This window comes from Centruroides vittatus, unplaced genomic scaffold (assembly GCF_030686945.1).
Source record: "Centruroides vittatus isolate TY-2023 unplaced genomic scaffold, ASM3068694v2 contig_1246, whole genome shotgun sequence".
NCBI lineage: Eukaryota > Metazoa > Arthropoda > Arachnida > Scorpiones > Buthidae > Centruroides > Centruroides vittatus.
Window position 1 is genome coordinate 726,752 of NW_027120796.1, and position 17,535 is coordinate 744,286.

General features: G+C 29.8%; 1 protein-coding gene across 5 annotated transcripts in view; it reads left to right on the top strand.

The window, feature by feature from the left end:
* The first annotated feature begins 1,054 nt into the window (after positions 1 to 1,054).
* LOC136988038 (zinc finger protein 76-like) overlaps positions 1,055 to 17,535 on the top strand; it is a 38,000-nt gene continuing 21,519 nt past the window's right edge. For 2 of the 5 annotated variants that reach the window (XM_067285847.1, XM_067285823.1), the window contains exons 1-4: positions 1,055 to 1,103; positions 9,368 to 9,486; positions 9,560 to 9,911; positions 10,011 to 10,129. In XM_067285847.1, the coding sequence (XP_067141948.1) occupies positions 9,382 to 9,486; positions 9,560 to 9,911; positions 10,011 to 10,129 (576 nt within the window). In that variant the 5' untranslated portion in view covers positions 1,055 to 1,103; positions 9,368 to 9,381. Of the gene's footprint in view, positions 1,104 to 1,130; positions 1,347 to 9,367; positions 9,487 to 9,559; positions 9,912 to 10,010; positions 10,130 to 17,535 lie in introns of those variants that run through there. The other 3 variants (XM_067285839.1, XM_067285857.1, XM_067285831.1) reach the window with 2 other exon arrangements.

Sequence of the window (17,535 nt, forward strand, 5' to 3'; positions counted from 1 at the left end):
AACCTTCCCGATTTTTTTTTTTTTTTTTCGTGTCTTTCGACTTTTTGAGGTTTCTCAAGTCTAAAAATGTAAAAGTCTCGAGATGTCATTTTTTTTATCGATCGCTATACTTTCCCTCTGTTATATATAACAGAGCCGGAAAAGTATAAAGACTGTCCTAGTGCCCACAGGATGAAAGAGTCCAAAACAAAATATGTACTTGTAACCGACTGGGACCATTTTCCCATAGAAAGTCTTCCCGGGTGGCATCCTCCTCGGAAAACCGCCCACATATGGCTTTTCCGTATACGAACAACAACTCTTTTAAGCCCTTCGTAAGTTCAGGTAGGCCCACATTGGGACGGCTCGATACGGCCGAAAAGGCTCCGAAAAATTCTTAAGAATTTTTGTTTTGTCCGAATTTTATCTCGGACAAAACAAAGCCAGGCCCATAATAAGATGGCCTGGTGGTGAGGGACAGATTTGTATACTGTATATGCGGACGGACCATCCCCGAAAGAACTCTTGTCCAGATTTGATTCTGAGTTCCAAAAGCTGTATGCTGTCAAGTTAACCGCGCGGTTATTTGGCCTTCTCCATTATTTGGCTATGTGATGGGATGGGGTTGACATCTTCGGAACAGACTATATATGAAAAACTTTGTTGATTCCTGACTGAAATTTGAATCCGGTTCCCTCGGAGCGGCAGCCAAACGCCTTTACCACTTCGGCCATAGTGAGCAAATTATAATTGAAAACTTCTAGTGTTTTATAAAGTCGAAAGTTTTTAAAAAATATTTAATATTTCATTTAAAGTAATCATTTAAATGTTATAAATTTTATAGAATTTATAAAGAAAGAAAAACTATTATCCGAAAATATAATCAAAATCTGTATTTATAAATATCGATTATTGATTTGCCACAGCACGTGATATTAAAATAAAAGTTATCACCTATGAGTACTAATTAAATCGATTATAATTTATTATTAATTTTTCCAGTATTTTAGTCGATTTTAAATATTTTAAATTACTAATCATTTTCAAATTCCTCTATTAAGATCCGGGTTCCCTCCTTCCCATTCGCCATCTTGTCGCTTTGCATGGTGGGTGGAAGAAGAACGGTAAGTTACCCATAGTTCCATCTTTTTCCCGACATTCAACGCTTCTTCCTTAGCAACGGTAGTTGTTTGCAGCTGGGGTCGTCGAGAGATTTCGTTTTTATTAAATATTTTACAGATTTAATAATTTTTCCATGTTAAATGTGAGATGGTTGACAGGCAAAGTAGTATTGCATTACAAATGGAAACCCTTCCCATCGCCATCTTGATATATGGGTGGGGAACGAAGCTTTTATCTAGGCTTAGGTGGGTTACTCTTTACATGAGTAATTATCTCGTGTCAAATAATTTATCAACATTTTATTTGCATGATAATTGATTGTTAAATAAAATTGTGTGCTTAATTTCATATTCCTTGATTTATAAAAAGGCTGGGTTTATCCTTCAGTTACAATTATTCTGTTAATAATTTACAGGGAAAACAATTCATTTATACAATTGTAAATAAAAACAATTAGATTCAGGCTCCAAATATCTCATTTAGAGCCTGAATCTTGTATTATTTTACACCGAAGATTTTGAGTTGACTTCTTCCCAAGTTAATTTATTACAAAAATACATTCAAAAGTTGTTTTAAATACAATATTTAAACAATTGAATATAATGTGAGCTAGCATAGAGGTCATTTACTTAAAACATGAAGCCAATCAATTTTTACATGAAAACATTGGGTGTGAGTTGATATGGTAATCGTCGTTATGTTGGTTGCGTATGTTGTCTGTTATAATTTACACGTACCTATACTGTAATACTGTATTGTATTTAAGGGATTTTCTCACTTTGATTGAATAAATATTTAAAAAAAATATAATACAGTATAATAGTGTAGGATCAAATAAGTGGCAAGCTAATTACAACAGTATTGTAATGTATAAAAAATAAAGTATGTATAGGATTTTGTTATGATTCATCTATACTTGACTAAAAATTGCTAGAATGTGTTTTCTCTTGGTTAACTATATATATGAAACAAAAAATTCTTATAAAAATCATTTAAGTTCAGATAAAAGTTTGTTTTTCCATTCAAGTTATTGGTTTTCATTGGTCTCTTAGAAATATTGCAAATTAATGAGTGTCCAGTCTATTTAACATGTAGGATTTATGCAGTGAAATTAAATATTCTAAAACTGCTACTTTGATTATTTTAAAAATGGCATTAAATGTATTCATACTTAAAAATTGATAAATGTGAGGTTCTTCAAATATTTAAATTTTGTTTTGTTCACTTTTTATGGATTATTTAAAGAAGTGAAAGTTTAAGAATCTTATCTGAAACTTTCATTATTAGAAAATAGATTAAAATCTCTCACATTTTTGTGTAAACCGGTTTCAGGTCATATATGATACACGAACAGATTATATAATTTTCATTATACATAACATTTTAGTATTTATGGTTAATGTTACCTTAGGTAGCCAAGATGGCAGTTTGTCTCTAATTCCAGCAAGGAAACAGTGGGTGATGCACGTTCTAACCTAACCTAACCTAACCTATTCTAATAAATTACCATAATTATTAGCAACCAAATTATTAGAATAGGTTAGGTTAGGTTAGAATGTGCGTCCCACTGTTTCCTTGCTGGAATTAGAGACAAGCCGCAATCTTGGCTACCTAAGGTAACATTAACTGTATTTTATCATATGATAAAAGGAAATATGAAAATTTTTTGTACATATTTATTTTACAGTAATTTGCCAACACATATCCTAATAAATGAAGTTAAATTATTTTCGGTATAAAATTCACATAGTGGTTATATCTACAAATTTAAAACTGAATATTCATTATCTCAAAATAATAAAGTACAGTACGTGTAGATATTTGAGTTTTGCATGCTGTTGGCACTATTGATGAAAACTTGAAAACAGTTTTTAGATATTTCTACATAATATAAAGATCAATTAAAGATAATACATGTTTTGTCAAATATTTTCATTAATGTTACTGAAAAAGTTAATGAAAGTATATGATAAGTGTGTTATCTTTTACATATTTTTATGTAAGTAGAAAACTTTTATGGAAATTCATAACCTGGATGAAACCGCTACTTGCGCTTACAAATCAAAATGTTAATCCAAAAATTTATAAAGCAATAGGAAAAACCTTAATGAATGATTTAAGCTTCTACTCCAAAGGATTTTGCTTTCGCTTTCATCTATCGGTTTCCACATTTCTTTCGGCATTTAAATGTTAGATTTTATTTTTATCATAATTCATAATTAATCTTTTTTGCTGCTATATTTCTTTTCTTTATATATAACCTATGACATATATGCTTTATAAAAATAACATTAATTCTGATGCTGTTTTATTTATAAGTTTTTATTTTAACTTCATTTCAATATATACATATTTGAAATTTTGCCAATTTTTTGTTTAAGATCTAAGGTGAAATTTGGTATATCGGTCATAACTATTTGTGATTATGACAATGATAAAAATATACTTTGAGAAGCTTAACTTCCAAATTATTTTTAATTAATGAAAAATTAATATTCTTGCTTCTTAACAGTTTAAAGTGAAGGATGAAAAAACAGTGCTTTCATTGCATTAAAACGGTAAAAAAAAATTTTTTTTGTTATAATTGAATTCAAATTAGGTAAAAATTTATAATTTTTTTTAAAGCCATTTACTTTAATTCCTTATTAAAATACAGTTCTAGTAGAAGTATGAATATTTTTATTGTTAATAAAATAAAATTTATATCAAAAACTTCATTAAACACACTTCCATAAATGTTCTCAAGTTTGGTTTTAGCAAAAATCAAGAACATTTATGGAAGATAGCATGTAATGAAGTTTTTAAAAAATTTGATTAAACTTTTACAATGAAGTCATATTAATGCAGTAAATTATGGAATTATCTGCAAGTGTAATACTGTAAATATTCATTTAAAAAAAATTGTGTTATTTATTTAATGAACAATTATTGGCATGAAGAGTATACACTAGGACTTCGTTTAGCACTTAGGTTGCATTCCTAGACAACAAAGCGCTAAATGAAACAGCATTAAATGAGGTCGTTTTAACACAGAAAATAGGGAAAGGGAAACACGCGACCAAAAATAAACAAATTTTACTTTAATTTTAACTTATTTATGTATTAATTTGCATAATAATATATGTTATATAACACACAAACATTACACGCAGAAATATAAAGTTTATTTTTGTAATGAAGGTTTTGGCTCTTGTAAAATTCTTGATTTTTTTGCAATGAACTCGTCTAGTGTCGTTTGTCGCTTTCTTTTTCTTTCGTTAATTAAGCAAATCTCGGTAGCAGGAGATCGCATCCAAAATACCTCGTCTTGCTTTTACACTCCTTTCAAAATCTAGATCATTCACTACAATTTGATCAATGATTTTTGTTATTGTTACCAAACTTTTACTAAGGAAATCTGTAGCCAGTTCTTTGGGTTCTTCGTTTTCAGAATCATTATTTTCCAGTTCTACATGTTTTGCCAGTTCTTGAATATCGTCACCAGAAACCTGCAGTAACTGTGCAATATTCTGCTCATCTACATGTAGTCCTGCTGTATCGGTTAGGATGACAACTTGGACAATGATAGGCTCTTTTCATTGAGAATCCTTAGATACCTCCAGCCATACCTTCTTTCTCACTCTGTTCATGCATTTATCAGTTAATTCTTGCCAAGCGAAGTTGATATTGCCTATAGCATCTGTGATGTTATATTTTTTCCAAAATTGTACCAAACAAATGTAGATTTAGAGCAGTCATGTCAAACTCATATGATATTACGGGCTACATGATCTATTTTGTATTAAGTCGGGGGCCGCACATTTTCAATGTTCAAAAAATTAATAAAATACGATTTTTAGAATGATTATATTATGTATTATGTATTTATTAGACTCAATGTCAAGCTCAATGTATTGTATATTATACATACATAGACATTTTATATTTCATGTTATTTTTTAAACTCAAACTATAAATATTTTATATTTTTTATAAAAAACAAAAATAAAAGTTATAATAATAAATAAACAAAATCACAGTTTAATATTACTTTTTAAAAGATATTTGACAATGTTTTTCACAAAGCAAATCATCAAAATTTGGTTGAATATATTCAGCTATAAGCTAAAAGATGCAATTTTTAAAATTGATGATAAATGTTGATCGGTTAATCTTGATCTTTATGAATTTTTTGTTATTTTTCATTAAAGAAAATAATTGCTCGCATAAATAAGTGCTTCTGAACATAGCCAATATATGCATAACAAACGATAACATTTTAGGAAACTGATCTACAGATAAATATGTATAAAAATCTGGAATTCCAACTTCCATACATTTTTGCTTTAGCAAATTATCACATTGGATTTCAATTTGTAAGTTTCCATTTGTAATATTCCATTTGTAAGTTTTCATCAACAATTTCTAGAACAGTTAGAACAAAGAAAGATTCCTGAGCCTAACATGATATAATAAAATATGTACAAATATACAAATATCTGTATGGTTGACTGCCACACAAACATGTGTCGTGTGTTGGATTAGATCGCGCCGCGTTCTATTGTGTTTCTGATCGTCTTGTGTTTTTATCTCCGTTTGGCTTTGGCCGCCACTTTTCATTTGACACCTCGTGCCAGTGCGCAGTGTCCCAAGCAATCACGCAACCACACGCAATGCCAGTGTCAACCAAAAAGTTCAAACTTTCCAACTTCGAGCATCTAAGCTTGATATTAAAAAATTTTTAAAAAGTCTTGGTGGGCTGCATGTTTGACGTGCCTGATTTAGAGGAAGTATAGCACTAAGACAAATTGCCACTTTTTGCTGATTGGTTCATATCTGAGAATTATCATATTATATACGTATCAATGAAATGATACGATAATTTGAAACAGCGTAAATTTTGAGCTCTTTTTTTAGGCTTCGAGCAGACTGTGTTATATCGAATCAATGTCGATCAAAGAAGCACTAAATGAGGTCTTACTGTATTTTTATTTATTGAAACCACCATAAACACTAAAGTACAAACTTATTGAAACACATTCAATTACCTAAAATTTTCAAATATTTCTGAATAGTTTAGTTAATTTTAGGGAAAATTTATAAAAAAAAAAAAACTTGGATGCTGGTATTTAAAATTTATAAAAACATAAAATGTCACAAACATACAAAAACTTTGTTTTTGTTTTCTCTTCCATTGTTTCAACTAATGGCAGTCCAATAAAAGGTCATCTCCGTGTATGAAAATTGTATTTGGACTGTCGCTGGTTGAAATGACGGAAGAGAAAACGAAAACGAAATTTTTCGTATGTTTATGACATTTTATGCTTTTATAAATTATTTTTAGGGATTATTATTATTATTATTCTAATTACCATACATTTTTTCTTATAAAAATTTTTGTTCAGTTGTTAGTACATACGACACAACCATTCAATTAATAAAACATTAAAATTTTCAGATATTTAATAGATGCAGAATTTATTTGTATTGTATTAATCAATTAACAATAATTATTAAAATATCATGGTTATTTCTATGAGAATATTTGATGATTATATACAGTACAAGAAATATGTTACAGAAAATTCAGTCACATGGAAATGAAAATGAAAATGTCAATCTCTGGAATTAGATCAACCAAAAGTGTAGTTGAATAATCATTCTTCTTTGCCAGCTATTTGTGCATAGTATATAGAATATCAATTGTTCGGATTAAGAATTTGTCTCCAGATAAATAAATTGTTTTTAAATCGTCTCATCTTTAGCAAATTCTTAATAACTAGTCATTTGAAACTTTTTGAAGGCATCCTTTATTTGTCTAATTCTGCCTCATACATATGTTGTCTGTTATTTTGCATCTCTCAGTAATATCTGCATAAATGTACTTAATATTTCTTTGTATGTAAATGTGAAATAAAATGACTATTTTCAATATGTTATTTTGTTTCTTTGTGATTTTTTTAAGGTTTCAAACAATAAGAATTTCTTTAAAAAATGAAATATTTAAATCTCTAGCAAAGTGAACATTGTCTAAATTTTTTAATATATTGTTGCAGTATATTAATAACTTTTTACATTGAGACTCTCTTTTATTATGATTTTTGCTTTTGAAATTTTCAAATCAGAACCCATAGAACCCTGAAAAAGCTCCCATTAAACTGATAGTTGGAAATAACTTTTTACTGTACTGTACATAAAGCAGTTGACGAAATTAAATATATAATTTTTTTTTTTTAAATAATAATCCAATAACAAAGTGTATCACTCAGATATGCCTTGATATTCCAAAATTTTATATAAAGTTGTTAATAATTCAAATCTGTCCAACAGTTTTTTAATTAAGCAAATGTTTTCAGTCTCTTTTGAAAGGTCACCTTCAGGCTGCATTCATTAAGGAGAGATCATCTGTTATAAAATGAAACTGTCGAATTCAAACAAATTTGAAGCAGGAAAAAAAAAATGCTTCTTTTCATTCTAAAATCAAACATAATGCAAATTGAACTCATCCTTCAAAGTTTCAAATTCAGGAACGTAACCTGCAGAGAAACAATGCACAAACACTATAATAAACATACCGTATATTGACTATAATACTTCTGAGATGGGTTATCAAAAGAGGCTGAAAACTTTCATTTAATTAAAAACTGCTGGAAAGAAGGTGCAAATCATTAATAATTTTAATCATTCAGCAAGTGTGTTGAATCTAATTCTGTTTAAATAAAATAATATTTGTAACTAAAAATTATATCAAATAGAAATCATCAAACTTAAATTTAATGAAGGTTGCATCAAGTTACATAAAACATCTTATATAATTTTATTTTTCAAAGTATACTAAGATTATGATTGGTAGTATAACTAGAACTGATATTAGGATCTAGTTATACTATTTGAATTAGAATAAGCAAACCTACATTCATCCCTGTGTGACTGTGAATAAAAATAAACTAGATATTGTCATTTGTCTCATTCAAATCTTTCTCTGGTTTTTCATTTTCTTATTTACAAAGTCAAGGGGAGGGAAATGAGATTGATACAATCAGTAGCATAACTAAAGGAGTTACACTACTGAATTATATCCAAAGTATTTTAAATACTTTTTAAATTATTTGGTTTGTTGTATATACCATTCAGTTGTTTTTTACATTTTTCCATCTATACAAATTATCCTATAATTGCCTTATTTTGAATATGTCAAAACAGTGTTGCAGTAGCAAACTGTTTCACAGAATGGCACAAAGAGACCCATAGGAAGTATGTATGTAGATGGGAACAGACAAATGGAAGAAGAAACCACTTTGTTCCTAGATTTGGAAAAGACGTGTAAGGAGTCGTACTCTCAACTAGTCGCCAGCGGATTGTACCATGATATTCGTAACCTGTTCTCTGTAATGTGTATAGAATAAAATAAAATGTTAAGTCAGATTATAATACATTAGGTTTTATTTCAAACTCAATAATACTTTTGCATTATTAATAACAGCATGTGTTGAATAATATATGATTAGTCATTATCACAAGCTAATCCATTCAAAGACTTACTTTTATTTATAATAACTATTTTTAAAATTTTATAGTTGAATTGATTATTTTATTTTTGCATATTGTATAAGAACAGAGGAATTTTCTATAGTAAGAATATTATATATTGTGCTTCCTTGAATGTAATTATTTCTTAAATTGCCAAATTATATCTTATGTTTGAAGTTATCAATTAGTAAAAACATTACATCATCCAAAAGCTCAAATATTACAACATATATAAACAACCAAATAAATAAATTATGGGCAATAATATAGCCCAATGGGACTTTGGTAGTTCCTCTGGATAATTTATCATAATAATATATTAGCTAGCAAGGGAACTAAACAGCATTCCAAGAAGATCATTTTATGAGAACATACAGATAAATTAGTAGTGTGCAAAGCTCCATGTAGATCATAGGAGTGCATTTCGAAGACTGATACTAAACTGAATCATTTATGCCAAGAATGTTATTTTTATAAATTCAATTCCCAAGCTAATTAGATGCGCCATGTAGCTTAATGATAGGTAAACGTTTTTTATATGCAAGAATTTATAGTATAAGCCTACTACATACATAAAATAAACATATTTTATAGTTTATAGCTTTGTGGCTTATCTTATACAAATCTTTTTCCAGTGAAAAGAAAATGAAAATTATTTTAAAGTAATTTGTTTAAATGAGTTTAATATTTCATGTGAATAAATGACTCATAAAAACTCGTTATATCGTTGCAATAAAATAATTATTTTTGGTTATAGATTAGAACTTTATTATGGATGACAATAGCACATCAGAAGGCTGTTCTGATAAAACTGAAAATTCTTCTTTGGAAGGAACTCATGTCCAAGAAGTCATTGGTTTGCTTTTGGCAACACCAGTAAGTTGATTTTAAGGTATTTTTTTTATATAATTTTTAAAATAAAAATATTTAAAATAATAATTATATATAGAATGAACAAGGTGAAGATAGTTCCCATGTCATCAGTTTGCCAATTACTACTAAACCAGATCCTGATCCATTGCCTATTTCTTCTGAAGCAACAATATCAATTTCTACCTCATCTCCTCTCAACATATCAACTGTTGCACTAACAAATGCTTCAATGCCACTTGTAGAGCATAATTTAACCGATCACACGGTAGAAACTCATACAGTTCAATTAGGTGATGGAACGACGGCTTTGGTTCACACTTTACCTGCCGACGAAGTAGATAGATTAGACGGAATGGCAAAATTTATAGATGGACAAGCTGTACAGTTGGCAGATGGAACAACAGCTCTTATTCGAACAACTCCTCAAGGTGTGATACATATATGTATATATATTAACTTGGTAAAGTTATCAAGATTTAGTAAAATATTATATTTCTCAATTTTTCATTGCTGTCATTTTTTATTAGAAGGTTTTCAACCAGTTCAGCTTGAAGACGGTACAGTAGCTTACATTGCACCAACTGCATCAGAAGCTCTCTTTGATACTGAAGCTGGCTTGAGTTTAGAACAGTTAACAACAACACAGGTTAGAAATAATGCAATAATTTATATTATAGTATTCTATCTATTTAAAATAAAGTTTCATTAATGAAAAAAGACATCGTTTAATGAAAATTACTTACTGCCATATATATGTATTGAATATACATACTATATATAGTTAATGTTTTTTATTTAGTCTGTTCTTATAGTATTTTGGAAGATTAATTGAATTTATATCATCAAAATTAATAAACAAATTTTAATTACAATAGGACATGTTTAATATTTAGATATTATGTTTAAATATTGTTAAACAGAATGGTACATAATGGAAATGTTGACAATAATCACAACGTATGATTTCTTATAAAAACAACATTAGGACAAAATTTTCTGATTCTTTTTCCGTTCATATTTATAGATAAATAGCTTTAAAAGCTTATTAAATAAAATATTATGAATGTGTCTTAACATTTAAATAATAAAAATTCATAAATAAAAACATTATATTGGTTTTTCAATAATAGTATATAATAACAGAATTACTCAAATTAAATTTTGAGTATTAAAAAAAACGTTTGCCTTTGATTCATCAAAAGCAAATATTTTTAATTGTTTAACTTATGACTATGCAGAATAATAAAATATACTGTGTTTATAAAATAACTTATAGCAAAAATTTTTTATTTGTTAAGTTATAAATTATAAAATATATTAAATAATACATTTATTCTCATAATAAATTTTGGATTTTTATATTATATCATACAAATTTGATCTGTTATCTGAGTTTTTCTAATTTTGAAAAGAGTTACGTTTAGTAAATTTTTTAAATTTTATTTGAAAAAGTCAAAAAGTTTTTTATTTAAATGAAAATAAACAATTAAACTACCATAAACGTGGGACAATGTAGATAATGTATTTACTTGCGTATAAGACAATCTCAAATATAGGACGAGGTGTGACTTTAAAGATTAAAATAAAGAAAATAAGATTTTATTAATATAGTTCTAATTTTATTTCATTTAATCACAAATGAAATATCAAATCCACATAAATGCTTACATTGTTCTACAAAAATTACTGGCATTTTAAACTTTAAGGGAAAAATCTTGTAAAATCGACAGCATAACTGGTTCGTGTGAAGCTGGACAATCGGGAATCTTTTTTGCCAATTCTTAACAGTCAAATCCACACTTATGAGTTTCTTTGAATTCTGATTTCCAAATAATTATCTGTTTTCACATGGGAATGGATTAAAACTTACATCAGGCTCACATGTGATATTGGAATTTCAATTTGGAATTCAATTCAAAAGCTTTGATTTTCCTATTGCTATTCATCTTTACTGATGAAGAGCAATCAAACAACCCAGATAAAATACTTTTGTTTTTAAACACCAGAGGGTGAGCATCCAGTAAAAAATGCAAATACATGATTTACAAAAATTATTGCAAAAATGCAAAGAATTCTTCACTCATGCATATAGGAAGACCTATGTTTTTGAAGCAGTGAAAAATGAATAAAAACCTCGTCTTATATGCGAGTAAATACGGTATTTACCTGATAGGTCAGCCCCGTTATTTCAGATAATTGGTGTTCTACTGTAGTTTTAATTTTATTTTCAGATTTTATTATAAATAAAATATAAATTCTAATTGGAAGGCAGTATACTTATTATTTTAACAAAATATTTTTTACTAACAGTAGAATAAGAGAGAAAATATATTTAAATAAAGTAGAACAGTACAAATTTTGCCTTCCATTTAGAATCTCTAAGTTTTGAAGATTGGTTTTTTTGGAATATTTTTAATACTAACAATCATACAATCATAAATGTTAAATCTGTTTTCGGAATAATTTAAATATTTTCGTATTTATTACATTTTTCAAGTTAAGGTGTTTAATATTATAGAATCTACTTATTGAAATCATGGATATTGTTGTTAGTCTTTTTAATGTTATCAGAATTAGCATGTCACAATACATTAAGTTATAGTTATTATTATCCTTAGATAAATAATGGAAATGTTGTCTTTTCATGCTCAATACATAACTGACGACACTCACTGTCGGTTAATGTTATCAGTCGTCTATTTAAAATAAAATATCAAACACTTTAATCATTATTTGCTTGCAATATAATAATTTTAATTGTAGGCATTTCTTGCTTCAATTAAACTAAACACTAGCGCTGTTTAAGACAGTAATTTAAAAACTAGCTAGCAAGCAATGTTGAATAAATTACTACTAGTAAATAATAACAAGTATAATTAAGAAGTCTTCAAATTATACATTTTATATTTGCGTTAACATGCCTGTTTAATATCATAGTTAATAAACAATGGATGAAGATTTTAGATCATTAACATCTGTAGAAAATAAAATGAATTACATTAATAGATATTTCAAATAAAAATTGATCAGTTTTTTATAATTTATCATATATAACATAATAAGCTATGTAGTATTTAAATTTCATCTTATTAGAATTCAAATAATTTGTATTTATTAAATAATAATAATATAATTTTATGTATATGCATGCAATAAAGACACTGCATTTTGAACTTTTTAAAAGCATATATTTATATAAAGTACCTATGTGTTCCACTGAATATATGTAAATTTCTAATTTGGCACATTAGGAAAAAAAGTTGGACAACCCTGGTTTAGAAGACTAAAAAAACATTGATTTAGCAGACTGATCTCTTAAGAGAAGTCAATATATACCATGTAACTGGTGTTGCCAGTTACATGGTAAACTACAAATGTAACTGAAGAGCTTGGATAACCTCTGACATTTTCCGTGGTGAACTGAGAGAATGGGATGAAAACTGAGAAGAAAGAAACAAAAAATTTTATTATTGATTAACAACTGCCACATGCATCCTGACATTAAGAATTTAAGTTGCATTGCACTAGTGTTTGTGCTCTCCAATACAATTTCAAAACTAGCCTTTAGATCAAGAGATTAAACACAGCTAAAAGAGCAGCTATTGGCAAATTCTCCTTTTGAAAATGGTAACTTCTGTAGGTAATAGCAAAGAATCATTTTCTATAAATCTTCTTGATGCAATAAATTTCGTCCATATAGCATTGCAAAATGTATCAATGCAAACAATAGCAAATTGTTTTTGACACACTGGCTTTCTACAACTAATGGAGAAGAGTTTGATTTAGATGACAACATTCTGATTTTGATCAATGAACTTTTGAAAAGTAAACTTACAAATGATAAAACAAATGGTGTTCAACATGTGCACTCTGTAGTTACCGGATGCATTTTCTGACTATAATTTTAAAGAATACATCAGGGTTTCAAGACAGTATTATTAGTAGGGAACTTTTGACCAATGATGATGATATAGCTTCAGCGTCTTCCAAAAATAACGAAATTAGTAAAGATGAAGATGACGATACAGCAAACACAGATGGTGTCGACATTCTGATAATGCCAATTTCTGAAGTTTTGCAAAACACTATTGTTATTTGAGAGTTTTCACAAAGTTTTGCATAATACTCCACAAAATATTTTAAATAGTTTTGCGAAGGTGGAACTATAAATTACAGAATGCTATGTAACTAGAAAAAATCAACAACAAAAATAAGAGTTTTTTAAGTAACCATGCACATTTATATTGATGTTTTAACTGTCAACTTCCTATGTAATAATTTTTTATATTTTATCTTTGAGACATTAAACTTTAGTGTTTCAAAATTAGACTGTTATATCAGATAAGGAATAAAACATTTAAATATCAGTTATAACAAACCAGTTCCTATGGTCCATACAGATTCATTATAAGCAGACACTACTGTATATACAGGGTGTATCAGTACAGCGGTTACAAATTTTCAGGAGAGATAGAGTACATCTAGACGATGGGAAATTACATAGCAATGCATGGTTGGAAACACTCTCCTGGCGCGGTAGTGACGACACAAAACACAAGAAAAGAAGAACACAAACAGGGTGAGAAAACGTGTTTATTAATCTTACAGCAAAAATCAAAGAAGGTGTTCGAAATTACGACACCAGGCCGTGATGCAGGCCTCACATCTCCGGTGCATTGAAGATCTAACATTGTTGAAAATACTGGGCGTGTCCTGGACTTTCCCAGCAGCTGCCATGATGCATGCAACAAGTTCCTCAGCACTGTTAACAGGAGTTTCGTACACCAGTGCCTTGACATACCCCCAGAGGAAGTAGTCAAGGCAAGTGAGGTCTGGCGATCGAGCGGGCCAATGCACCGGACCACCCCGCCCGATCACTATTGTGTCCCTCCATTGTGTCGTCACTACCATGTTAGGAAAGTGTTTCCGACTATGCATTGCTATGTGATTTTCCATCATCTAGGTGTACTCTCTCTCTCTCCTGAAAGTTACACCCTGTACTGATACAGCCTGTATATGTATATATCTTAACAATCTTGTCAGATCACCATTGGAAACTAAAACAACCTGAAATTTGAAACTCTGAATTAACATTTTAATATAATGTGAATATAATTATTTTGTTTTGTCATCCTGACTATCATGAATATCTTTTATCTTTAAAGATTAAATATTAATAGATTTGTATACTTATGTGGGGATTTGCAGTGATTATGGCAGTGTTTCTCAAAGTGGGCGATAATGTTCCCTTGTGGGCGGTGAGTAAATCTAGGGGGGCACTGGAGGCAGGGTACTGAATGGTGACCAAAGGCAAAAGTGGGGTCACTGACAGCCGTTCCCTTTCCTCTGTTAAACGGATAAGAGGAAACATTGTGTTTAATGGTTTCCAGATGTTGAGAACAATGTGCGATAAGGGCACAAAGTGTGAGATTCATAGAAAAGTTTTCTTAAGAATATTTCCAATCCTTTCTCACACAAGAGAAAATGGGTTAGGGGGCATTGAATATAACTTTATGGAACAAAGGGGGTGGTGGATTGAAAAAGTTTGGGAATCATTGGATTGTGGTCACTGATCAATATCTGTATCAGGTAATTGAGAGACGGGATCATATATGTGGATGGATACTGGACATGGTGACAGAAACAGAAATTGTTGTATAATCCATTTTATTTTTAGAAATGTTTTCTTGCATGTCTTGGTGTTTCTTCATAGAAGTAAATAGGAGCAAAATGAGTTTGTCACACAGTTCAAACCTGGCAAATCTCAGATGCATCATGATCCTTGGTTGCTTGAGGTGGAGTTCTTTGAGTAAGGATTTGGGTACCTTTGGATTGTTTTCTTTTTACCAGTGTTGAGGATGACTCTATGCAGGCAAACATGCAAACAAGAACATGGAAGATAGACTTGTGGAGAACAGATAATTGGGGAAAACAATAACTTTTAAAAAGAACTTTGCAAGAAGACTAGGGTCATGATGACAGAGCCGCCCACCTTTTCAGAAATAATACTCGTCAAAGAACCTCATGTCCTCCCTAAATTGGATATTCCAATTAGCTAGGTTATCTTTCATAGGATATCAGTGCCGACTTTTCTTGTGGCCTGATCAGATCTACAGTTTCACCTGGAAACAAACAATGTCCAATTATTGCTTGTTTTCAGGTGAAACTGTAGATCTGATCAGGTCACAAGAAAGGTTGGCACTGATATCAAATTTTATTCTGCATTGCAGTGCTGATCGGATTATATTTAATGGATCTTGGAACTTTCATTCATAATTTAGAACATTATATTTTATCTCCTGATACCGAAGAATTCCAATTATCTTTATTTCTGTATCATAAAGATGAAAGTTCAACTTCCTTATCTGATATTCAATAAAACTCCAACACATGAGCTTGAGCCTTATTTGGGACCTTACACATATGCATGAGCCACACTGTTGTGCCAAAATTTTCACTTGATGATATTTTTATTAAAGTGGCAATAAAAACTATGATACTAGCAATTAAAACTCTAGTTCGCTTATTTCGACATTCAGTGTGAAATTGAATTACAAAGCATGCTTCATAAAAAACAGCAGAATGTCAAGCACCTGTGCAATGAGAGTTCCATGCACCACACACCCAGCAATGTCATGATGTCACACAGCAAGTTCAGATATGAAAGCAGGATCGAGGCAGTTTTCATGCAGTGCTGCTCAGTCTTTCCAGATTGGTGATTTTTTATTGACTGGCAGAAAATTTGGGGAATTTTTTGGGGTGACATTTTTTTCACTTTGATCTTTATTCAGTAGACTAATGCATAAAAATTTTGACATGACCAGAACCTGTGAAATACTGTTTAAGCATTGTAATTAAGTATGTTATTCAGAATTATTGAAAAATGATTACTATTTTTAAGTGACAACTTAACATGAAGTATTGCAAATACTATATTGAAGTCATGGATTGATTTCAATGCATACATTATTATTATAGTAGGATTTTTATAAAGAACACAATTATTATATAATTATATAAATGGTTGTTATTATGAAACATTTAATTATGCTTTTATTTATTCAAATATCATCTTAACTCCACCACACTGGGATTGAAAGTGGAACACATGAGCATTCGAACTCATTGTATTGTTCGATATTATTTAAACATCTTGGAATGCCTGTGTATATTGTATCCCAAATTGAATACCATTCCATAGATATTCAAAGGTTAATGGCCAAGTTGTTTGGAATAAAAAAAGAAGCCTGAGGGGCCTAATCAAAGAGCTCAGAAGGGGCTTCGAAAATGTTTGCAAATATCATCGATCTTTTGCACTTTGGTCAAATATCATCTATCAGCAATGTCAACAAACTATATGTAATCTTTAATAACATGACATATTTATGATTAATTCATTTTAAATGAAATGCACTCATTGATAAAAAAAGTTACACACTAAAATGTTGGAATGAAATGAAACTAATAATGCAAACATAATGAAGATAGTAATATTTGATTACAGTATCTTAGAGAAGGGATGGACAATGCTACAATATAAAGGTACATTTAGTAATTGGTACATTTAGTGTCTTGTAGGACCATCTGTGCCTGGTAAGATGTGGCAATATGATTAAGCACTGTAAGGTATTATGTGACGTTTGACCACAGATGTTGTAACTGCCATTTCAGATCCCTCATAATCATAGGTGACCAAAACTAGTGTCCCTTCTGGTACCACAAAAGCTCAATGGATGACAGATTGGGCAGTCTAAAGTGTGGCAATGTAATATAGATATTTGTGGGAAATAATAGCTCTGTGTGACAGAACATTCATTATCAGTTGGAAAATGGTTGTTTGCACAGTCATATGTTCATGAAATTCTGTATACAAGAGTACAGGATTTCCTGAACATAGCATAGTGCCATCAGTGTCCCACTAGGAGTAGCCAACTGTAATACAGGATAGCTCTTCAGACCAGCACATTGGAAGTGGGGACAGAATACTACTTAATAGTAAGGACAGCATTGAAACACTCACCAGTGGTCCTCTACCTACTAACATGATGGTGT